The following is a 25,527-nucleotide window of genomic DNA, read 5'->3' as shown; positions in this document are numbered from 1 at the left end:
ACAGTCAATACTGAACATGTGCATGCTGTGATTTTTATGAGATTTGTAACGTAGCCACACTGAACAGGAAGCATGTAAATGAAGTAAAAACACATAATGGGTATTTTCTGACAAATTCCAAGTCTTTGTAACAAGGTTTATTTGGAAGCAATAATTTTTGCAAAAGAAAAGAGCTAAAAGCTGTACAAAAACAAATAAAAGTTAATATTAATGTCTTTTTTTTTTTTTAAGCCATTTGCCATCACCGCCATGTTACTGGTCCTCTAATATCGTAAAGAAAGGTCAACTCTCTTCCCAGTAACAGATAAAAAGCCAAACAAAACCAGAACACATCCAAAGGAAATGTAAAGTGTGAACATACCTTGAAGGAAGATAATTTGTTACCAGAGAGGTTTAATATTTCAATTTGTATATTGAAGTCTAAGCAACTTCCTAAAATTAAACAAAGACAAACAGTAATCAAGAAAAAACATTTGTGTTGTCAACTGGGATATCTACATTTTCATCTTCTGGACTAGTTTTCATCACACGAACAAACCCACTCAAATGATTATTTCATTAACACAATGACATCATACACATAATATATTATTTTCCATTTTCACTCAAAAAGTAGGAATAGTATTTGGAAGATCTTTTTTATTATAGATTATAGAAATGCAGAAATTATTTACATCTCCATTTATAAACAAACAGGCTTACTATAGATTTAAACTAAAAGTCATTTATACAAGAGGTGGTGAAAAAAATGCATAACTACCACTAATACCTATTTTCTGTCTTCTTTGATATGGCTACAACAGAAAAGAGTTTGGTGTAAGCAGAGATGAGCCTTAGGGAGTTCTGACACAGACTTTGGGATGATCAGGACTGTGTATACTGGATATGGCTCTGAACCGTGTAAGTTGGTAAGAATTTTTCTATTAGAATGAGATAAGGATTAAACTAAAGACATAAATCCTCAGTAGTAACCAGGATGCTCATGCTAGAAATGCCAGACTGACATCACTTACCTATTTTTTCTATTAAGTTTCCAGCAAGGTTGACCTCTTGCAAATTCTGCAGAGTATGTAAGCCCTGTGAATGTTTTAAACAATACAGTTTTAATCTAATATAGCACTGCCAATGCTGAAAAGCCTGTAGGCTATGAGGCAGATCATTCAAATGTAAAAATAAATTTGACTGGAGTCTAAACAATGTTTGCCTCTGTTGTAAACTATAGCTTTATTTTGACATGCAAAGAGAGAAAGCCTTTTGCCCAAAGGGAATGAGCTTGGAAAGCCTTTGTAAATGATACTGCAATGGAAATAAAATTAGTCCCCCAGCCTTAGTTTCACAGCTGTGTATGAGAGATATAACAGATCATGCCCTATGTCATAAGTACTCATTAGCTTTTGGCTGCAGCCCATGTCTTGGCCTAGGGATATATATCATAAGAACTGTATCACTGATGTCAATCATTTCTCCCCATGATGACACTGCAGTTCTTTGCAGAGGGATGCCACTACTGTTTGCAGTGTCCCCACTAATAAATAACAACTTCTACCTTGTAACATTCTACTGCTTTTATATTTTTTCTCTGTCAGGTGTAATATATCAGTATCTCCTTCCTCTCCACATCAGCATGCTCAACTTTGATTTCTCTTCCCTCCCCTTTCTGTCTTTGGAGAGTCACAATAATCTGATCCTTATCACCATCTCTTCTGCTCTAACTACTTTTATATTGATATCAGTATCTCCTTCTGCTTTGTTTTCTTGCACTCTCTCAAGTTAAAGTGGACTGGGCTGCAGCATTCTGTCCCCTGATGGGAGTCTGGTAAATCAGAATGCTATGTGGTCTTTTGCTAGAAAAGGCCATCTATATGTTTCTTCTCCCTTTATTTGGTAAGCTGGTAATCTCAGAACTCTTGCTGGTCCTGGAATAACCTCCAACCCAAAGGTTAGAATTTTATTTTGAGGGGACATAGGGGAAACCAGTTTCCTTTGGAGCAAACCATATATAACAGCCTGAGGAAAACACAGGATAAAAGTTCTCCTTAATAGGAGCTCATCCCTCCAAACAAAAATGGCAAGCACTAATATTAGAGTTAAATGGAAAACCTTTTATGTAATACTTAATGTAATACAGGAAAAGGCTGCAGTTACAAAAAAAAAAAAAGCTAAAAAATATAATAAAATTCTTTCCTCATCAGAAGTCACAGAGGTCTGAAAATGGTTGATTTAGATAACTCTGCATATGAAGAAAGCCTTGACAGTCAACCTATTCCAAATAAGCACATATGAGTTGAGGCTGAAACTTTAAGTTTAACATTGCTCTTTCTGTTTTTCAATTATTCTAAAACTTAGCCTTACTTATTAACACATTTTGATTTCACATAATGAATATACAATATACTAGATAAAATAGAAGACAAGAAAACATAACAAGGACACCAGACTCACCTCTATGTTCTTGATCATATTATTATTCAACCAGAGTACATTAAGCTTTGTTAAAGATTCCAGATTTTCAATCCTGGAAATTTCATTGCAATAAAGGTAAAGCTTTTCTAAATGTACACATTTTTGTAGACCATCTATTTTCTGCAATAGAAGAAGATGTATTTGCAGTACTGAACAAAAGAAGTCACTCTTTTTGTCAATATGCTATCAACTTGCACAGAAACTTAAGTAGTTCCAAACAATTTAAGATCATACCCTCAGAAGAATCTTGATGATTTAGAAAGCTTTTCAATTAAGCCAACAAATAAAAAGTAGCAGCAGCTGCAATAGTTCCTGAAAATATGTGCTTTCTTTAAATACAGTGTTATTTTCATTAAAATTTCTTCATTCTAACTAGTGTCCTGGAAAAGGTTTCAATATAACTATTCTAGTTATTAAAAAAAAAATTCTAATGAAAGAAAAAAAATCCAACAGCAGGTTCTAAAATAAATTAAAAAAAAGTTAATTTGATACATATCAAAAAAGGGATTTTATATACTTAAAAGTCAAATCTAGACTCCTTCAAAAGGTGCCTTCTCCCTTGAACAAATAAAAGGAGTGCTTTCAAAAGAATCAGACTGTCTTTGCAAAGGACTGGAAATTGGCTAAAGCTGTCTAGAAAGAAAATTCATACTTCACTTACCACTAAACAACATTCAGCAATCCATAGCTCTTTGAGCAATAAGCAGTGCTCTAGATCTGTAATGTTTTGAATACTTTGCCCAATGAGAGTGAGAGTAGTTAGATTGGGGAAATACTCCATGCCTACAATTCTGGAATAACCTGAGAAAAACATCTCCAATGCAGTTGTTTTCAGTCCCTCTTGATCAATTTTCTCATAAGGCAATCCATTACATATGCACTGGAAATGAAACAAAGCCATTATTCTCTTTATGTTCATGCTGTAAAAAAATACATTATGAAACACAATGTCTTACTGACATTACAGTACTGCTTAACAGCAGCTGTGTCTTTTAAAACTCTCTTTGCATTAAAATGTTTTTGCAATTTTAACCACATTAAGTATGTAACAGTTAAGAAACATATACTTCTGCTCACAAAGTATTACACAAAATCTTCTTATCAAACCTCAAAACGTACCTTAAATTTAAAACAACAGTTTTCAAGTATCTAATTTTAATTTAGATTAAAACCCAGGAATCCATAACTTCATCTATAAACTAGAACATGCATGTGTTCATGCATATGTGTGTATGCAATTAGCTGGTGGGTTTTATCAGTCTTGTAGTTTTCCACTTCTAAAGTGGTTGTATCAAGTAAATGCAATGCAAGTTTTTGGCCACGATAAAAATAAAAGTTTACATGGAATTTCATTCAGGATGAGAAAAAAAACAGTAGGCACCTACAAAACAGTAGGCACCTACACGCATGCCTCTTGTCCAAGCTCTCAATGTTAGTCAAGGGATTCAATCAATATAGGCAAAGCCAAAAGATCCCAGAAATCCATTCTGATGATCATACAGGAGATATTTACACTAAATTGACTTATTCTGTTAGTTTCCTGGACAATATATACTAAGGATGGCATACAGTTGGCCACGTAGACTATCTAGTGCTAATTCAGAGGCCTTAAAAGTATCCTGCAGCTGATATTCTGGACACATTAAGTCAGTAAAACAGCACTAAACAGCAATATCTATGCAGCTGAATCCTATCCTTTAGTTCCACTGCCTGTAATAAGCATATGAAAACACGTAAACACCTAAATGAATGTGGAGTGGGACCCCATTTTAAAATTCTAACCACTTCATAGTAAACAAAGATATTGGAAACTTCAAGTATCATCTGATTCTGTTCACAATTATCTGATATCTACAAAAAGATGTGACTGAGTCAAAACTAAAAGATTTATTTTGGCCAAATGTATATAACAAGATTGTTTTTGTTTCTGTATATATATTTCTGCAAGGTAGTTCATGAGAAACAGACAAAGCAGGGAGCTATACATTAAAAGTTATTTATGTAAAGATATTCTCTTAAGACAAAGAACCTCAAGTATTAATATGTTTGCTACAGTTCATTCAGTTCACCACAGACTCTTATTAATGCATGCCCTATACCACCTCTGGGGTATTCCAGAATGGAGGCTACGCTACAAATGGTACCTCTAGAAAAGCAAAAATAGCTCTATATTCTAGCAAGAACACTGATATTTACAGAAGTAGAAATGAAAAAAAAATAAATAAAAATTGAATATCTTACCAACTTCATAATCATCTCCTCAAGGTTCTGGGTTTGGTTATCACTTTGTGCCATTTCTTGAGTTCTCTGCTGTGACTATTATTTCTTAGTAACTTTTTTTTTCTAAGAAGACATTAATATTATTAGCTGTGTAGCCACCCATACAGAGTCACAGGATTTCCAAGAAGTTTGTAAAAATCTAAATTCCTGTATTTAATTACAGAATCTGTATTTCTAATGGACTCACAGTGGAGATTATGACAGAAGAAAGCTGAAACTGCTAGAGATATTTTGATTTACTACTTTTTTGCTTCACATTTTTAGATTCTAAAGTTCCATAAAGCACTGTAGCACAAGTTATTATGATCACATCCATAAAGAAGGATGAGGAAGCACACCCATTTACTCGTGCATTAGGTTCATTAAGTTATATTTGCACAAATCATAAAGATAAGAACGTGCCAGCCAGAGCTCATAATTCACCACAAAAACCCTCAGTAAAAGCCCTTTTGCACAAACATTGCAGATATCAGAATACAATTGAGACTATAAAAAATTTGCTACAAATTGTTAGTTAGAAAGCTGCTATGATTAATCTTTAGCATCATCAAACAGCAGGTAAAAATACAATTGACACAGCAGCTTTTTGAATCCCTTAAATGGCTGTGTGCACAGGATGCACAGAGCATACCCTTAATATGCCACATTTCTGCTGATTTGGAACCTTTGCCACAGCATTTGATGACAGACAGCCCCTCTAGTGAGTATTTGGGGCTGGAAACGGAAAATGTATTTTTCCAGGTGCAACACTTGAGGAAGTTGGTTAGGTTGGGTGCACACCAGCTCCTCTGGGCTCTGCCTGGGAGCCCAGGGAAGCACAGAATTTTCCTCTACCTCCCCTACGGAAGGCACAGCTTCGCCAGCACCACCCCTGGAGCTCAGAGCCCACAGAGCGCCCCCACACACCGAGCCCCTGCCCGCCACCGTCGCGATTCCCCCTGCGGCCTCCTCGGGGCCCGGGCACCGCCAGAGCCCGGAGCGCCACCGGCGGGACGCGTCGCCTAGGAGACCGCATAGCCCCGCCCACCGGGGGGCCGGCAGCCAATGGGAGGCGAGAATGGCAGCCCTGGCGCCGGGAGCGCGGCCATGTCGGTGGGCATGGCGGCGGCCATGTTGGGTACCTGAGGCAGCGGGGCACGGCACTAATAATCCCAGTTAGGGCTGGGGTACGGCACCAGTAATCCCAGTTAAACGGGGCTAGTGGTCTGATACAACACTATAGAGGCTCTTCCCAGCCCTTTTCCATCCACCTGACCCTGTGCTGGTGCTTAATTAATTCACACTGCAATGACTTTAGTGTGAGTAGTGGCGAAGAGCTGCTAAGGTGCTTTAAGTGAAATGTGAAAAGAAGGGCTTAGAGAGTTTTATTCTATCCCACAAACCACTCTTGGTCAGATGGATTTTGTATCTGTGCAGAGGTTTAACTTCAGGAGAATGTAAACTGATTGTGCCAACTTGCAACACAGAAGCTCTGGCTTAACTAAAATCAACTACAAATGTGAGCATGAGATAAAACACACCAGTCAAACTGAAAAAACTGCTCACCCAGCCTTTTTCCCTTAATGTTATCTTTTTATTTCTCCATGCAGTGAGGCTAGATGAACATTTACCAGCAGTAGGATTTCCCAGCAGAAAATTGGCTTCCTGCTGACTCAGATGTCGTCAGAGATGACCGATTTGGGAATAAGAAGGTTAGATTAATTGAAAATTTCAAGGGTTTCTGTTAAAATCTTTGCGTTAATGTTTCCTAACATTTTTAATTGAAGGGGTGGAAATGGCTCAAGCAGCTTCTGTAGTTTTTCAAAGGCTGATCAGTTGTTACTTGCGCTGCTTTCCGATGTCACCAGATGTCACTCCAATTCCACATAAGGCAGCCCGTTTCCATCTGTTTCTCCATTATAAAAGATGCTGCTGCCTGGTCTCAGGCTTCCCTGTCTATAGGTGCTGCAATTCATTTACCCAAAGACAACAATTTAGTAGGTTTCTCTTAGCAGAAGTCTGTAATAAGGTAAAATTATGCATCCAAATATCATCTGACAAATTAACATACTGTAACAAGTACATAATGGAACGATTTTAAATTAAAAAGGGGATGTTAGTGCTCTGAAAATTGTGCTCACTTTCTGTTTCAAGGATAAAACCAACACAGTCATCTACTCTGAGCCTCCTGCAGAGAAGCTTTTATGTAATTTTGTTTAAGGGAAGTGTGTTGTGTTATACTGGATCTTGCAACAAAGCTGGTCTTGTTTAGCAAATTACTCCTTTTCTTTCCTTTCCTATTGACAAAGAATCTTATGGGCAACCCTCACAGTAATGTAGCTTAGGCAGCTAGGCCTGTTGATGCCATTTTGTGATCTCCTTAGTATTTTCGAGCAAGCAGTTGAATGATGAAGCAGTAAAACTGGACATTGCATCCAAATCCAGATATTCATTGGTACTCTCAGTAGCAAAATGCAACTGCTTTTGTTTCTGAGCATGTAAGTGAATGACTCATTATTGGCAATGAGGAATGCCAAATGATCTAATTTGGGTGTAGGGATTTCTGTTTGACTGGAAAACACTCCTCTCTTACCAGAAGGGAATAATTACAAAAATAGACATTTTGTGGAACACCTTTATTCATTTCTAGGTGACTGAATCATCTCAGGGTGCCCTGCTTTGGCAACCTAAAATCTGTGTGCATATAATATCCCTAATCTCTTCAACTACAGCAAATATGCAGGGCGGTATTACAATATTAATTGTTAACTCAGCTCATTAAGAGCTAGATAATGTTACTGCTAGATAATTTGATGTTGTTTTATAAAGATGTTAAAACGTATATTTGCACATATATTTAAAAAACGTCTGGTAGCAGTTACTAGGTTTTTCTTTTAACATAAAGGATTTTCAGACCTATCTCAGACTGAATTAATCATTTCAAGTGTGTTATCTTTCACCTTCTGCTGTGGCACATTCTGCTCTAATTCTGCTAAAGCCTTTCAGTATAATTTTAAATCATTTCAGAGCATAGTCAAAGCAAACATTTAAGTGCTGATGGTGCCTTGCTGCTGTACATTTACTTTTGGAATTGTTTTGCTGACTGTCAGTGAAACTTTTTGAAACCGTTGTTCATTAGATTCTTCTTGATCACTGTGTATCGCCGACATATGTTTCTGCCTTTGCCTTCTACTGATACTTTTATGGGGTGGTAGACAACTTGGTTTCTCTGGGATTGTTAAAAGTGATTGGTACATTTGTTTGTAGAACAATTTCCATTGCTAAAAAAAGTGTTGTTTGTAAGCTATGAGCAGCTTTTTGGCTGCTTCTATTTGTATCACTGGAATATTTCTGACTTTCACTGTGTCATTTATTAATTCAAGTGCTTCCAGTATCATTTCTGCCAACCAATGCATATTTAGATCAAGTATCAGATTAAGTGCCAAGAAGCAGTGATGATAGACCTCATGTAAATGTTTAAAATAGATTGCATTTTAGAAGCTAGGCTCTCTGTTCTTTGTTGCTAATAAAACTGTACACACTTTAGCTTTTACTATCAGGTAAGATAAATGAGACAAATTAGGGAATTTTTATATAATTTTAGTAGTCTGAATATTTTGATGTGAGATGTGTCTATGCTTTTTGAAGTTTTAAAAATTATAGACTTCTCATTGTGCCCATGTGATCAGAAGTTGGTAGCTTAGCAGGTTAAGCACTGCCAGTAGTTGGAAACATGAAGCTAGCTACGTTGATGTCTCTCCCTCATAAGGCACAGTCCTTACTCCTCCTGGGGTCAAGAAGAACGTTGTTAAAATGAGTCTGAGAAAGGCTTCTGGTCTTTGACACAGCACTGGTGATGCAGTCAAATATGACGGGAAGCAGTGCACTTGCTTACTCTTGGCACTGCCAAAAATAGGTGTTACCTGGGCAGTGTGTATCCCCGGCTAGTTACAGTTTGACCTGCAGGATGGAATGGGATAGAAGTGTGTTGAATTAAGTATGTCAGTAGTGACAGACAGAATTGTGGCTTTAAATGCATATGCATGAGTATTTTATCAAGAATAACTCCTGATTGCCTGAGTTCTGCATGGACAAGGCCATTTCCCTGCAGCTCTGGCTGCATCCCTTTGACACAGAGCGCAAGAAGCAGAAGGGATGCCAGTGCTGCAGGGCCCTGCCCTCTCTGCTGCATTTAAATGATTTTATAGACAATTGTTCACCACCTTTTCTAAAGTAAATGAACTAAATAGGAGCATAAAAATGAATATGTGTGTCTGTGCTTTACATTTTACATTGTGCTTTGAGATTATCTGAATTACTGTATTTTCTCAGTGCTTTTTAAGACAGGCCACAAAATCTGAGGAGTGAGCTCAGATGGGCACTGGGCATCTGTATGAAATTTCCCTGTGGTACAGGGCAAGCTGCTTTGTGTGTCTATGTCAGTAACGTGTAGGAAGAAAAAATTTGAGTTATCTCAGATGACTTTGACTTGGGAATAGCTGCTGAAAGTCTCCTGCAGGGAGGTTAAAAACAAACAAACAACGACAAAAACAAAATCAAGCTGATAAAACTTCATTAGTGCTTCTAGAAACACTAGGTAAGGCATTATTTATAGGATGTTTTATTATTGCAGTAACTTCTCCAGCCAGCTCGACCGGATGTTATGCTAACAGACAGAAATGAGCTCAGCATTGATCTATAAATTAGCAGTTGCCTAGTGACTCATGATCCTGGCACACTTGCTTTACGCAAACAAAAAATAGCACTATGCAGTAATAGATATGTGCCTCTTTTTATTTTTTTTTTAATTTCTTTTTGTTATGGTCATTGTCCTGGACTTTACAGCAATTTCTGACAAACAACAGGGGGCGTAACTTGAAAATATCAAAGAAAGCAGGGAATTGTTCAGAAACCAGGTAGTGTGCTGGTTTGGTTGGGACAGAATTAATTTTCTTCTTAGCAGCTTGTATGGCACTACAGTTTTGGTTATGTAATGAAAATAGTGATAATAACATGCAGAGCAGTGCTTATACAGAGTCAGGGACTGTTCAGCTTCTCATACTGCCCCGCCAGCTTCTCCTTTTCTCTTCTCCTCTTGTCTTTCTCATTAATCTGTCTTTATCTTAACCCATGAGTTTTCTGTCTTTTGCCCTTCTGATTCTTTCCCCCTGTCCTGCTGGGGTGGAAGTGAGCGAGAGGCCGTGTGGTGCTTTCCTGCCTCCCAGGGTTAAACCACAGCAACTAGGTACTCACAGGCGAACATCACCATAAACATAAAATATATGAAAACAAGCAGCGTAGCATAAAATGGAATTTGCAGGGCACACATTAAATGGATTAGAAATTGGCTTAAAAGCAGATCTCAAAATGGGGGAAATCATTTTAATGATTATTAATCAGTTTAATGAAACTATCTAATCTATCCAAATGGTAACGTAGGTCTCAGCCAGTTAAATCTGCAGATGGCGCAAATTTGTTGAGTAGTAAATAATGAAGTTATACCTCCACGATGATCTGAGTCACCTAATTAAATGGTCACAGTCCAGCAATAAGCACTTCAATACAGCTAAATGGAAGCTGCTGCTGGATGGTCTACGGCTACAGGAGGAGAAACCCCATCTTGAAACACTCTGACTCAGGAAAGGAATACAAGGGCATCACAGCACACCGCTTCAGCCTGAGCTGCCATTGTAAATCTCGAGTGAAAATTAACCTACCCACATGATCCGTGGATTTATCAAGTAGGTGGACACAGGGAATAAGACAGAAGGAATTTTTTTTTTTGTATGCAGCACTGGTAAAACAGCTCCTGCAATGGTGTGTTCATTTGACATGGCTTCATTCCAGGAAAGGAAGCTACAAACTTAGCCATGGACGGGAAACTAAAGCTGGTGATGCACTGCTGTCAGACTCTCACTGATAAAAGGAAGCTTAAGACTGAGCTGAGTAACAGTATGTAGGTATTTGCAGAAAAATACAGATGGTAGCACACGCTTTTGAGTTTGATGGAGGAAGGTACAAGAAGATCCAGTCACTGAAATTTTAAGTTGAACAAACTTTTGTAACATCCATGTCGTTTACTGACAACGTTGGTGGGGGGTAGTGTTGTTCCCTTGTTGAATTCTTCTGTACTCTGAATCTCACTGGGGTCTGATTTAGGATAGAAATCGGCACCTATGAAACACCTTCGTGATATTTTCATGGACAATCTTTAAAAAGAAGTTTCTATTTCTATTCTATTTTATTTCTATTTCAATTGATTTTTTTAACTTTTTCATTCCTTGTAATCTATCAATAATATCCAAAGCCATTAAGCTCTTTAAAGTTTACAATATTTATTTTTTACCGCTTATGAATGGTGAAGTAAATCCTTTCTCCAGGAGGGGGATCAAGTTTTTCATCCTTGCTGTAGAGGATCTGCAGAAATGCAGAAGAAATCTACAGAAATGCAAATTCTGAAGGAATGAAAATGTGCTTCTCAGTTTAGTGGTGAATATTTTCCAATTTTTATAATAGAACATACCCCACTTGCATCAATACTTTATAAAACATCATCTTTTTCTGCATATGTCCTTTTCTTCTTTCACTTCTATGTATCAAGGGCCTGAACGAGCTCCATTGAAACAAAAGTAAATCGTCCATGAGACAGTATCATTATAGGCTCATCAAGCTACAAGGGAAGCAATTTTGGCTCTAATCTGCGGCTTGTGTGTGCTCCTATAGCTCCACTGAACCCTACAAAATGATGCGAGTTACGTGGCCATAACTGTTTTATGGTCATATTCTCGCCTGCTATTGTTATTATTATTTTTTCCTTACACACGGGGAATTAAACCTTTGAAAACCCAGCCACTAGAGTAGGTGTGGTAGAATCACTTTAGTCTGACCACAGCAGAATCCTTATGAATTACCTTTTCCCAAAGCCTGGTTACGCTGAGATCAAGACCACGAGTTACAAAGAGCTAGGGAGAAACAAAAAAAAAACACAACTGTTCAAGAGAGCTCTTGAGCACGTCCAGCAGTTAGACTGTAATGTCAGTCACCAGTGGTCTGTAGGAAATATGAACTCCCAAAATGTCACAGAAGTAGCACTGGAACATTTTGACTAATATCTGGGGCAAATGAATTGCACTCAAAAGCAGTAATGAAATGCAGTGAGGAATTTTCACCTACTTTTCTTCTCTTGCATTTTTCCATGGTGAGTAGCACATCTCTTTGTCTCTGATGCACAATGGAAATTGAAAACCTGCTGGGCTGGAACCAGCGCAGTCAGCTCTCCAGGATGAAATAACACCTTAATCGGTCTGGCTGCATGGATGAAAAAGGGCCAAGCCCTATCCTCCCAGTCTGAGAGAGATGATGACAGAAGCATTCTAGATGTGGTATCAGCGAGTCTTCTTTGAGGTATTTGGATCTTGTCATGATGAGATCTGTTAGCATAATTCACAGTAGTACAAGGTTACTCTAAGACTGATGTATCAAAAGATGGAGTTGAGTAATGGACTTCCTACATCATCAGCTTAACGGAATCCTAAAAATCATTTTTCTTTCTCATATTTCTTTTTTTCATCTAACCTTTATTTTTTTTTCCTGCATCACAGAACAAGACTAGCAACTGCAAAGAGTGCAAAAAGGACCTCATAAAATTTGAGGAACTGGTTGATGAAACACTAGATGAAACTGTAGTGGTAACTGCAGACTGCTGCACATGAGGAGAGGCAGCCATGGCTATAGATACACACTGATGAGCTCTAAATCAGCTATCACATCTCAAGAAAAAGGATCTCAGAGACATTATGGATAATTCAATGTTGGATAATTCAATGACCAGTGCCATGTTTGGAAGCAATAAAAGAAGCAGACAAAATGTTAGAAACCACTGGGTGGTGGGTGGGATGACATAACAAAACAAAAACACTGTAGCAGTAGATTCTGAGTGTACCCACACCCTGCACCGTGCAAGCAGTTTGGATTCTTCACAGTCCCTCCATCACGAAAATAAATAGAGCTAGAAATGCTAAGGGAAGAGTACTTACCGTAACCAGCAGTATGGGATAATTTCCTTATGAGAACTTGTATGAAGTGGTCACCTTGGTAAACAAATGACTAAATCACAGGGGTATATAAAATCACAAGCTGTATGAAGATGTAAACAGGGAACAATAGCCACCATTTCTTGCTGTACAAGCTCTGGAGCACATCGTGAAATCACCAGGCAGGTTCAGAACAAATAAAAGGAAGTATTTCTTCAACGGCCTATAATTAAATTGTGGAAGTCATTACTACAGGATGTCACGAATGCTGAAAGCATAAACAAATTACAAATGCGATTAGACAAATTTATGGATATACCTCCATCAAAGGTTGTTAAGCAGCAAGATGCAATTTCAATAGCTGGCTTGGGAAATCTTTCAACACATATTGCAGGAAATCTGCAAGAATATATTGAGGAAGGAGGGCAGGGCATTTCCAGTCCCTGGGAATGGAAGTGATTTTCACTCCTGGTTTCCCTGTTTGTGTGCACTTTCCCTAATAATCTGCAACCAGACCCACTCAGAGACAGGATCATGAGTAATCCTTTGGCTTGACCAAAGGCTCTTTATATAATTCTTATTTTATTTCCTCTCCTCTTTCCCTTTATATGTCTTGATTTCTTTCTAACCAAACCATGGGATTATTTTAGACTCAGTTGCATGGCTCCTGGCAGACCGGGGTCTTTTCAATCCTTTTTTACTCCTAGGAGTGTTGGCTGGTTTACCCACGTCTCGTCTTAAGGCTCAGCACCTGCAAATAAATGGGGAGATTTTTATTAGCTCCTGGCTACATGAGATGTAGAATTTGTTTGCCTTGACACATTCCTGAAAGGTTTTTGCATACACCTCTGGGCAATGTGGGCAGTGATCTGAGATGTGAGACCGGAGTTCCAGCTCTGCTCCGTGGTGATGTGCTGCTGGAGGGGCACTGGTAGTGTGCAGGGACAATAGTGAGTGAGTTGAACTAGGCTGAAAAGAACTTGGAGCTATTCTTCAGGAATGAATTTCCATTCTCTAAAAGAGCACTTAAAGGCAGCATTATAAAACGTGTAAATGATGCAGCTCTGGGACAGGATGCAAACACCAACTGGAGGGAAGAAGAAAAAGCAACCAAGGAAATGGAATCTGGAAATTAGTTTAAAAAATGAGCTCTTTTGTAAGCTGATACCTCTGGGAACCTCCCTGTGCTCCTCCTCCTCAAATTCCTGTTCTCAGCGGGAAGGAGAAATGTTAGTGCATACATAGAAAACCAGAGGCTAAGTGAAGAATAACATGAAAATGAAATGGCAGTGGTGTATTGAAATGGAGTTAGGGATGGTCAGTTTGAGCTGCATATGCAGGGGCATGAAGTCATGAGGTCTCTTTTGATAAACCTGTAGTAAACACATTTCTAGAACACTGCAGCTAATTTCAGAGGACAATTAATAATTGCAGAACAAATTGCACAAAGTTTAAAATCTGCAGCAAGCTGAAAAAAAAGGAATGACTTATGGGAAGCTATGAATATCTCAGCAAAGAAAACAACAGGGAGGGAGGAAAGTTGCTTAAGCTAAAGTACACTGTTGGCTTGAGAACAAATGGCTGTAAGCTGGCCATAAATAAATTTAGGCTGGAAATTAGAAGAATTTGTCTAGCACCAAGAGGAGTGAAGTTTTGGAACAGCTCTCCAGTAGAAAGAAGAGGGACAGAACACTTGACCTTATTTAAAGATGGCAGTGAATAGTTTATGTCATACTGTTGCCTAAAATAGAGAAGGACTGTACCTGGCAAGCCACTAAGTTCCTTACATTTTTGTGTTTTAAGCAGTTATATATTATAAGATGAAGATGAAGATAGGTTTGAGAACATAAACATTTGAAGGGCAGAGGGAGAACTCTCCTGAAAAACTTCTTGTGAGTGAAGTGGCTGTGCAATATTTACTCAAAGGGGCTCATGGATGACTTACTTGGGTTGTCTAAATTGAGACTGAATTCATAATCAGGGTACTGCCCTAATGTATCCTGCAGTGGCTGGTGTAATGAACGAGTCTGCCTTTCTCAGAAGTCATGGAACAGGGCCCTGACTATTCAAACCCTGGAGCACAGTGACTAAGAGATGTACACAGAAAGATGGATTCTCTTCACCCAGCGCTGAAAGAGGAGAAACAGTGACTGAAAGTCATGGCTCTCCTCTGGGGACTCCTAGCTGCACACCTCGCCTCGAGGGCAAGTAGTGTCAGGCTTCCATGTGGCTGGCAGTAGTAGGGTCTGCGTCCTGGAGAAAAGCCTGCAAGGAAGTATACGTTTCAAGAGGAGCTTCAGGACTGACATTTCCAGCCAGATGGTTCAAAATGTCAGGAAACGTCAGATTCTGAGACCAGCTGGCTTCAGCAAAGTTCACATAACTATGGCACTAACCATGAAAGTCAGTACTTAAAAATCAGACCTTAGGTATAAGCACAAAGCAGTACTGGCATCACGTTTTACATTTATCTTTAAACAGCTTACTTTTTATCTCTGAAAATGACCTTTGAATATTAAGTTGCCATCTAATCTTGTGTATCACTTTGGGTAAAATATGATGTTGAAATGGCTCAGTGATTCCCTCTCCTATTTCTCAGGCATGTGGAAAACTCACGGTCTGACCAAATGACAAAAACAGCAGTGGGTTTTCAGTGCAGCACTGCTGGAACACTGTTTTCCTGAACAAAGTGATGGTATGGAGACTGGAACACGCAGAAGATACAGGAGGACAGAGGAACAGGTCAAAATGTTTACTTCCTACAAAAACAGTCACTGGTGCTTAACTTCAGTGCATCTTTGAAAAATAAAACTGGCTCCTTTATAGCATATCTTTGTGTCACCAGGCACAATGCATGTCCTAGAGAGTGCCATTAATATACCAGCAGGTAATGGCTTCACAGTGGGATTTTAGTGAGACAGAATAAATCTTTAGCATGGGATGCATATACAAATTTTAACTTAACTGATTGTATTTCCTGCTTTAGTGGAAAACAATCCATAGCAAAATTGTACATCTTTGGGAAAATATGCTCTCTGAATGAATTTTCTAATGAGTTTTCTGATTTTAATTGAAACTAAAGTTTTGAATCCTTACATTTTAAGAGTTGTTCCTGTGCATATCAGTAGGATGTTGTTTCATTGCCTCAGATCTTTTAATCTTCCCCCTTGACGTTTGCATTCCTTGATTAAATAAACATGCAGTGGGGGTATTTAGTGTCTGGCCAAGCCCACCTGCAAAACAAATGTCAAGCTGATACCCTTTATTCTTAATATACAACAGAATTTGTAAAACCATTGATATTCTGGGCTCTATCCAACACCTATGGATGAATAATTAAGGTAAAACCCACAAAGTTCTCACATTCCTTTTTCATGAGCTCACTTGATGTAGCTTTCAATACAGAGAATACCAGAGCTGGACAAAGCCCCGTCAGCAATACTTTCCCACAAAAAAATGCAGTTTCATAATCATGAATTATGTGCTATTGATTCTGCTGAACTGTTTCAGCTGCAAGATAGAAATTCAAATCCAGTGCCCAAAACGCTATTTTGAGATAGAGTTATATAAAAAACTGAACTTTCACAGAAGTTCTCATACAAAATCAAAATTATTGCAGAACTTATTTTATATTATTTAAAAAAATGTAGAAGAAATACATGTATGTGCATTAACGAGCACAAAGTCAATTAAGCTAGGGAACAGCTGCAGGTACAAGATGCTTAGAAAGTTCTGAGAAGTCAGGAAGAACAACAAAATCACAAGTGAGTCACTCCAATTCCCACAAAGCAAACCTCAAGCAGTCTCCTCACACCATTTCCATTTTGAAGTCTATATTGCATGGTCACGTATTATGTGTTCGTGTCATCTGGATTTCTCACTCCTGTCTGGAGGGCCTCAAAGTCCTCCGTTAACCCTCCCACACCTTTTTCAGAAGCCTCTTTGGAAATTTTACAAGAATTGTGCATCTGGTACAGAGGGCTCAATCGTCTTCCAGGTTAATTTTGTTGAGAAGTGTTGTGAAACCTCTCCTGCTAACAGAGACGCTGCAGTGCTGATCTGAAACGCTTTCTGTTAGTATCACAGTCCCCCATCCACCTGGAGTCAGCCTTTCTAATGCTGTCCTGGGAGCGCAGTTTTCTTGTTTCCACCCCTCCGCTTTGATCCTGTCTCCTGTTTGCTCTATTCATTGAGGTCCTGGAGCTGAAAAAGCTCCTGCTGCTTGTGATAGGTGACAGGGTGATGGGACCACGTGCTCCTTCCACCACTAGAAGGTGATCCTCACAAAGGGTTGATAAGACTTCCACATCTGAAGCTCAGAAAGTATTCAGCTGGTTTCATTTGGCTGAATTTTTCTTCTCCCCGAGCTGTGCAAAGGGCAAGAGCTCATTTCCTCTTACAGCATCTTTCCCTGGCTTTTACAGAGCTTTTTGTTTTCTTATCTATTTCTCTACCATGTTCGGCTGTAAAGAGCTGATAAGAATTCAGATTAGGAAATTACAGTGAACAGGGAGGTGGTTTTTTTTTCAGTTTGAGCACAATGAGGAAAAATTCTTGATGCTTTATTCTGGGAAACCTTCCCTGTAATGTTGTTTATGAGTGGTAAAATGCCCTTTGTTACCACTGACATGAGTGAAACCTGGAGTTCTGTTTGCAAAACACAACGGTGATGGCCAAGGTTGTATGCTGAGGCGTGCTATGAACTTTTCCAAGACCGTGATTCATCTCAGCTCTCTGGGGAAGGAGATACGTTCTTCATAACCCAGCAGAGGGCCCTGGGCATTATTTCACTATTTTGGCAGAAGATACTGGCTTAAATTATACAATGGGATGGTTCATGGGAAACCAGCAGAGCCCTCTGTCAGTTTGGGTTTAGTTTTTTGCAAATGTCAAGTTACGTTAAGAAAAGAGCCTGCCACAAGTTATAAAACCCCGTAGCTGGACTTGTTTACTCCACTGCAATAAGCTAAGAATAAAATTGATGATTTTAAGGGCTGTTTATAGCAGGGATTACTCCTGCCTGGTTTTGCTTTTTCAGCACTGACATCAGCTAGAGTTTGAGGAATGTAGGCTTGTGTTCACTACAAACATTTAATTCAGGAAATAAAGCCACAGATGATTGGAGCTGGTAAGGATTTGCTGGTTTTTCTCTCCAATTCCAGCGATGCGATACACAGAAAGCACTACAAAGTGATTTTGAAATGTAAAGCAATAATGTTCCCTTTGAAGTACTGATATCAAGTGCTAAATGATGTATCAATTAAATGCAAAAAACAAATCCCAGCCCTGCAAATATTGTAGAAAAACAGCTTCTTTGAAGTTGATAGGGCTAATTACAAATATAAAATAGAGCCTGGTTCTACAGCGCTTCTGCTAACGGGAGCTTAATTTCATAAATTTAAATAAAAAATAGATGAAAGGTCTCCGAACTGATCTTCCTTGGCTTCATGCTGGCAAAATGCAGCCCCTGCCTGACTCAGCTCTTTGGGGGTCTCCAGCACCCGAACACCTTTTGGCTGTGAGGGTCAGGCCTTGCTGCGTTACACTTTTCTCACATCACAGAGGAGGTGTGTGGACACAGCCAGCAAAGGGCTCAGCTCAGTGTCACAGCCTGACTACTCAATATTCTGACACCGAACCTTCGGGCAGGTAGAGCCAGCTCAGAAGGGCAGCCAGACACATCCAGCCTCTGCTGTCTGCTTTGAGATAAGGGCAGCTGTGCTCAGCCTGTGCTGGGCACGAGGCCACGAATGAACAGGTGACGGCCTCCTGCTCGGATAACTTCTTCTCATAAGAAATATTGACATGAGCAATTAGAAATGAGGAGTTCTGAGCCTGATTTTGATTTATGGATTGCCCTGAGGGGATGCTGTTAAGATGTTCTTGGTTCCCATTTGTGTACAAAGGAAGAAAATCAGATCTGTGCTGTCAAAAATGGAAGACCAGGTGAGGATGTTGCTGAATGCAAGGCCCGGCTATCACGGTTACACTGAGACAGTTTCTGCAGTGCTCAGCTTTATCACAGGCAGCCTTACCTGTCCTCAGGCCTCTTACACAGGGCTCGCTCTCTCGGGTTACCTATTATTAGCACCGTGTTTTTCCATGAACCTATGGCACACGTAGACACCTTCCTAGCAGCTCTTACAAGCACTGCTGCTTACTAACAGGTGATGATTGCTTCAAGGGCACAAAGCCTCGTGTCTATCAGGATTGTGTTCCCTTTCATTGCACTTCTGTCCATAGTTGCAGTAGTTCTGGGTCCTAGAGATGGCGAATGCACCTCTCAGTTACACTGCCAGGTGTGATCTCTGGGGTGTTGGAAAAGTGATTGCAGGTTTTGTCTCCACAGGTTGATTCTCTGATACCCTCTGTGCCATGCCGAATCCTAAATGAAAGCATAGCAGGCTGTTTCTCTTTCCTCTAGCACGCAAAGTGTAATTTTTAGCCTCTGTGAGTTTCCAGAGACATGCAGACAGTGCATAATCAACACTCAGAGTCAGATAAATGCATGGACAGTAGCAGCATAAATCAGGACTCAAATGGTAACCTCTAATGGGCTGGCTGTAGGGCTGGGTAAATGCACAGAGCACTCTGTGCATGCTGTGTGATGTAATGCAAGCGAATGAGAACTCATAAAAAAAAAACCTGCTTCTGCTTCTCTGGCTGTTGGCTGTGCCTTTTTGGTACCGATGTAATGTTCTGTGGTGGAAGCAGCTCTGGCTAGGCCTTTGCCTCAATTTCTTCAGCTTCTCCCAAAAGCAGATCTGCAGATAGTTTGAACGATGTTGTTTTTGTTTTGCTGTATCATCAGTATCAAATCACTGTGCACATAAACTTCTGGCCCCTGTCTGACCTGTTCAGAGCTCGCAGATTATCTTGTCTGATGCTCTCTTTTCAGCCGGATCCTCAGCAGTGCCATTAAATAGCAGCAGACACACTGGTGTTAGTCTGAGCGTTTTTTCTCAGCAATAACCAGCCTCCAAAACTGCCCTGCCAGGGCTTGAAGAAGGAAGTCCTGTTCCCTGCAGCTGGGAATCTCTGAGAGGCCAAATTCTAATGCTTCTTCCTTTAATAACCTTGGGCTAGGCTCCTGGGATGGGGACGAGCACTGCAGGAAAAGATTGCTGCTCTGAAGATGCTCGGGAGCAGCGCTTGCAATAGCACACGGAGATCCTGCTGCCACACGGAGGGTGGAGGGTGTGCTTCCAAACAACATCGCCGTCTCACATCATAGATTCAGACCCAGATTCCTGGTTCTCCAGGGCAGGGGATCGTTTTAAGAGCTGTATGTTCTGGAGGTGAGTGCAGAGCCTTGCAGACGTAGCTCTTGGATGGCAATTCAGCTACCGAGCACCGCCGAAACTAGGCCACTACTGCCTGCATCTTGCAAATGCAGAGCTCCCCCTCCTACTCACCCGTCTACTCTGCTCAGCTCTCCTCTGCACAGGGGCTGGAGCTGGGCAGAAGGGGGAAATAGGATCTGTTGGCCGGGGTCCTGCTGGTGTGCTCCTCTCTGGTACCTGGTGTGTGCACATCACATGGCTGTGCCTGCTCACACAGCCAACAATTGTGCTGTTTAAGCTCCTGTCGCTGGATTTCTTGGTAAAATTCCCTTTTCAGAGAAACAGAGGTAATCCTCGCTGCTCCTAGAGCGACTGCTGGTGTGGAGGGGATGAAGGAGCGAGCAGTCAGTCAGGCTTAGAGGGGGAAGGCACCGCCTTTAATCACATTTCATTACAGCGGAGGGCTGGGGATGCTGAGAGCTCTCGCATGATGTGGGAATTAAAGGGCCAGGCTGGGGCTTTGCATCCTGCTGCAGCACAGCCACAGCCAGGCAGCCCCTCAGAGCAACGAGCTGTCTGCAGAGACTGTGCCTGTGAGCTTTGAGAGTGAAGGAAGGGTAAATTACACAATAAGCAGTGAAAAAGCCTCTATTCAGACTAGTTATTTTTGCTGTTGCATTTACTAGAGGCTCAGGTTGAAGCAATCTCCCTGTTTTACAGCATGCAGTAAGAGGAATCTCTCTGTCAAGGAGCTCATTTTCAGAGCTGCTGTTTTGGACCATGTACCTGCCTTATCTCTGCAGTTGTTCATTACAAAGGAGAGCAGCCCCTGGGTTTGCTCAGGAAGGCAGGTGGTATTACCCCAATACACAAACTTCTGCCTCTCCCGGGCTTAACCTGCTCTGCTGCTGCCTTTCTGGCACTGGGATGGTTGTGCTTTTGGGAGCAAAACGGCATCTCACACCCACGGGCTGACGCAGGAACTTACTGCGGGTTCCAAAGCAGAGCTGGGATGTGACCTGTGTGTGTGTGGTTGGCCCCCAGGGTGCTGCGGGGGAAGTGGGGATGTGGGTGACGCCTTGAAGCTCTGCAGGAGGTTGGGGTGCCTGTTCCCAAACACGCCTGAAGCTCTTTCCTTGGCAGTTGTAGCAACAGGAAGAACGCACAAAAAGGACCTTGAAGAGGCTGCCTGGCCCTGCCTCATCTCCAGAGCTCGTGGAGATGGAGAGAGAAGGTATGGAGACCAAAGGTCCGAGGGGCACCCCAGGGAGGATCGCTGTGCTGGAGCTGCTTGGTGCACTGAAAGATGTAGGGGGTCTTTGGGGTGGCAACTCAGCAACTCAACCCAGGACAGCGCTGTGCACACTTCTTGGTTTGCCTGGAGGACAGGCTATGGGACATGCGTGGAACCCAGGTGGCCTGTAGGGCCATTGAATTGAAAAACCAGACGTTAGGTGCTGCAGTGCTGGCATCTTTCTGTGGGGCAGTGAGAGGTTGTTTTATTTATCTTTGTTTTCCTGCTTGTATCAGAAGCCTCTTTTCTTTCTCGTGTTGCTTTTCCTAATTAATTTATCCTGAAACCTCAAGAATAAATCCTGAAAGAAGAGAAGGTTATTTTTAATATTACTAAATCAGTTGATATACTCTGCCAGGTCCCGTCCTCTTTGCTGGTAATGTTACATCTGGGGCCAAAAACCCCCTCGAGGCTCAAAGTCGCTTTGGCCCAGCAGCATACGTCAGCCCCAGAGCCCAAAGGACTCTAATGGAAAGAGAAGCAATTTGTGTGTATGTGTTTGCAGACTTTGTGCATTCAAAGACTTACAACGTCCACAGGGAAGAGTGAGAGAACTAAATACCAATGAGCAGAGAGAGACGAGCCCAGCACAAGTCTCTTTTCAACACCATACACACAAACCACCAGGAGCTTTCGTAAATTCATTGAAAACAGAAAGAAATCAGCTTTGGTCCTTTGTGCCGACTGTTACTTAAACTCACACCTCTGTTAAGCAGGCGTTTGATTAAATCTTCATGCAGTCTGACCTTCCTGGGGGGATCTTAAAAAAGTCTTTAAAATCTCTCGTGACTTAACCTTACACACCACAGCCCAAGTTGTGTTGATTTCCAAGTGTTTTGTTCGAGCGTGCAAAATGGATCAATCAAGCTTTCGGAGTATCTCTTCAGTTGTTTCTGTTATTTTTTTTTTTATTATTCATTCAATTTTGCTGTCACAAATGTACGTACCCCACCTGCAGCAGTCAGCAGGAGCCCAGGATTTGTACCCGGGCTTTGAAATGGGACTCGTAGCTCCCCACCCAATATAAGGAGCAGGGCTGATGATATTGCAGGAGACTGTTCCAGGTCACCTGGGATGTACAGGATGTGGTGAAATGAAGTCCTGGGTTACTCTCCCATTGGGATCCCTGAAGCAATTGTGCTTTATTTAGGCACTTGTCCCTCCTTGTCCCCACTTTTCTTCAATAAGCCGGGGACACAGACCGCATGCTCCGCCCTCCACATCTCCTACTTAGTGACACTGTGTTCATGCCAGCAACCACGATAACCTTTTTGGTTTGCAGGTATGAATAACTCCTAGGGTGTGCACACGTTTCTGATGATGCTGCATTATCAGAAGACCTCTGTGATTGCAGATTGCTCACACAGCAAAGCTGTCAGGGGCCTGGCGCTGCAGCTGGCCTTCTCCTCAGCCCTCCAGCCCATCACCAGCTCCTGCACACAGCATCGCAGGGCCACCCCAGAGAGTGAAGGATATAAAAGAAAATTGGAGAGTTATAAAGAACATGTATTAAGCTCTCCAGGAAGACATATTTTTGAGTACATCCTGCATATCATTACCATTATTAATAGTAACTTTGAAATTGCCAGGATCTTGCCAGAATCATAATCAGACAGTGCACCATGCATGATGCATGCCAAGGGGGGGACAATGGATGAGTTAAATTTGTCTCCATTGCTCATGTGGTGAGCTCTAGATGTGGGATTTGGCAGCGAGAACACGATGACTAAAATCATGCTACCAAACTGGAGCAAACACCACCTCATCCTGACAAAAACAAATAAAGAAAATCCCGTGAGCCGGCGCACGTAAGACAACTGGAGCACACAGGAGGGACGTGTTTTCACCATTGTTCCCCGAAGATGTTGGGACTGATAAATGCTTCCTGGGTGAGGTACAAATGAGTCAGCCTTCACAACGAGGGGTTCAGAGGAGCTGCACGGAAGGCGCTGGTGGGAGTCAGGATATTGCTGAGCGCTGTGGGAACGCAGACAAGTTAAGCTCTCCGTGTCTTGCAGATACACAAAGATCTGCTGCATCCAGAAATTGGAGCTGGAAGCAAAGATGCATTTTCTATCTCAGGTGGCTTTGGAGAATGGATTATCTGGAACTAGATGTAAAAATTAATTTGGTAGACTCTGCTGTGTGACACAGACTTCTGTAAATGCTTTTACAAAGCCGGGACTCAGCAGGAGAGTCACTGATAGCCTTTACCCTCTGGACAGCCACCTTTCAGCCAGGTGGTTGGGAGTCATTTCTTTCTTCTAGCCCAGGTGGCATCGCGTGTCGTGTTAGGGCAGGAGCTGCCCTGAAATTAAAAGACCTGTACAACAACTGCTGATCTAGAAAGAGCGGCAAAGCAGAGCAAAGGGAGAAGTGGGTTTGATGCCGTGTCTTTTCAGTAACTGATCAGGCTAGGGAGCTCAAAACGAGGTGGTTATATTCACACGGTCTGTTGAGGTCTGCCCCAAGTACTGGCAGCTGTCAAATCTACAGTAGCTGCATGCTAAGGGCTGTACTGTGGAGCCCCAGCCTGAAGAAATCTTGTTGTTTGCAACCACACTTGCCACTCAGAGCTTGATAGCACACAGTTTGCCTGAATTCACAGCAGTCACTTGACTCCCAGCGTGATTTTGTTAAATCTTGAGCACATTGCTTGTGCTGGCACCTTAGTGCTTTGGTTCCAAACCTCCCCAAAGACCCCCCTGTGCCTGGTCAACGCCACCGTGCTGAGGAGCTGGCCTGTGAAGGGCCCTGGGGAGCTGGCACTGAATGGCACCGACTCAGGTGGCGCAGGATGGCTCCTGGGAATAGGTCCTGGAGTCGGGAGAAGAGTGGAGATTCCTTGGGAAGGCAGCATGGATGGAAATGCCGGAGCTAATGGTGCTTCATCTTGCAGCATGGGCTTACCCCTCTGCATGGGGAGAGTAGAAATAAGTTTTCAAACCCAGGGGTAAGCATGGTTTCCTGAAGCTGGGGAGGAAAAGTGCCTGGGGATGCCGTGACATTAAGATCACAGAAGGAGATGCAACAAGCAAAGAGCCAGACTGGGGCGAAATCTTCAGGCTGGGGCAGTTGCTCTCTTCTCAGCGCGACTTGCTGCACCACGAGACAGATCCTGGGGAAGCCCCGTCAGCAAGACCTCAAACTCCTCTTCCTCTGACCTCTGGTCACAGCCCCTGCCCCTGCTCCTCTCACTTGGTGGCGGGTCCCACCACCTCTGCTGGCTCCTGCGAGTCAGTAAGCAACAAAATACAACACAGAAAAAAAATAAATAAGAAAAATAAACCCAAATAAGAAAATAAACCCAGACACCCACCACGAGTTTGTTTTGCCAGGTGCTGCGTTTCGATGCGTGGGATGCTGGAGAGGGGAGAGAGGAAAGGAGAGGAGGAAAAGGGGAAAGGGAAAAGGGGAAAAGGGGAGAGGGGAGAGGGGCTGGGGCACTTCATCCCCGCCGGCCGCCCCCCCAGCCGAAGCGGTTAACAGGAGAGCAGCGGCGGGGCTGCCCTGTGCTGTGCCAGCCACAGGGTGACGCAGGGGCTGGAAGGCTGCTCCGAACCGAGCCATTTCCACCTGCGTAATCCGCCGGGGGAGCGCCAGCAGCAGCAGCGGCACCGCCACCACCAGCAGCGGCTCCGGCATCACCGGCTCCGGCTCCCCTCCGGGCTGCCAGAGCCCCCGGCCACCTTCTTCGGCTTCCTCTCTCCTCCTCCTCCTCCTCCTCCTCTTCCTCCTCCCCGGGCCGGATCGCAGCGGCCGCCTGGGCACGGAGCATGGAAGCCCCCCCGGACCCCCGGGACCTGCCGCTGCCGGCCGCGGGGCTGCGCTGGGCTGCGGCCGGGCCGGAGCGGGATGGGGCCGGGGCTCGGCAGGGGGAGCCGCTGGCTTTTGGGACCGCCAGGGACCAGCCGCCAGTCGCCATGGAGACCGCAGCCCCAGGTAAAATAAAAGGGGGGAAATCGGGAAAACGGGTCCTGGGTGCAGCATCCCCGGCGGGGCTCGTCCCCGGTGCTTCCCCCGCTCGGCTCCCAGCCCGGAGGTGTCACTGCGAGGGAGGGAGAGGGGGAATAAGGAGCAACCGCGGCCTTTGCAAATAATGCTGGGTGCTGAGCCGGGGGAGCTGGGGCTCAGGACCAAGTTCCCTAAAGCTCTGTGCAGTTTGCTGGGCGTGCAGAGCCTGCACTCCGAAGGG

At 42.5% G+C, this 25,527-nt stretch overlaps 2 protein-coding genes and 1 long non-coding RNA gene across 7 annotated transcripts in view; 2 read left to right on the top strand and 1 right to left on the bottom strand.

Annotated features, from left to right (window-relative positions):
• LRRC9 (leucine rich repeat containing 9) overlaps positions 1–5,734 on the bottom strand; it is a 49,053-nt gene extending 43,319 nt beyond the window's left edge. For all 5 annotated transcript variants that reach the window (XR_011809421.1, XR_003497675.3, XM_027458929.3 and 2 more), the window contains exons 1-6: positions 5,650–5,734; positions 4,705–4,806; positions 3,125–3,343; positions 2,443–2,583; positions 1,014–1,077; positions 362–432 (exon numbers count right to left, since the gene is read on the bottom strand). Coding sequence is in view for 3 of the 5 variants with exons in the window: in XM_027458929.3 (XP_027314730.3) it covers positions 362–432; positions 1,014–1,077; positions 2,443–2,583; positions 3,125–3,343; positions 4,705–4,758 (549 nt within the window). In the remaining 2 variants the exon portion in view is untranslated. The remainder of the gene's footprint in view (positions 1–361; positions 433–1,013; positions 1,078–2,442; positions 2,584–3,124; positions 3,344–4,704; positions 4,807–5,649) is intronic.
• Positions 5,735–5,806: 72 nt separating this feature from the next.
• LOC119717149 (uncharacterized) lies at positions 5,807–16,004 on the top strand. Its single transcript, XR_005266195.2, has 3 exons — positions 5,807–6,241; positions 6,333–6,434; positions 15,355–16,004. It is a non-coding gene; the product is annotated as an uncharacterized lncRNA (long non-coding RNA).
• An 8,911-nt stretch (positions 16,005–24,915) lies between these two features.
• RTN1 (reticulon 1) overlaps positions 24,916–25,527 on the top strand; it is a 98,936-nt gene continuing 98,324 nt past the window's right edge. The window contains exon 1 of the mRNA XM_027458049.3: positions 24,916–25,274. Within this exon, the coding sequence (XP_027313850.2) occupies positions 25,109–25,274 (166 nt within the window). The 5' untranslated portion in view covers positions 24,916–25,108. The remainder of the gene's footprint in view (positions 25,275–25,527) is intronic.

The sequence above is a fragment of the Anas platyrhynchos genome, chromosome 5 (genome assembly GCF_047663525.1).
Source record: "Anas platyrhynchos isolate ZD024472 breed Pekin duck chromosome 5, IASCAAS_PekinDuck_T2T, whole genome shotgun sequence".
Taxonomy (NCBI): domain Eukaryota; kingdom Metazoa; phylum Chordata; class Aves; order Anseriformes; family Anatidae; genus Anas; species Anas platyrhynchos.
The sequence above is the reverse complement of the archived record's forward strand: the minus strand, read 5'-3'. Positions and strand labels throughout refer to the sequence as shown.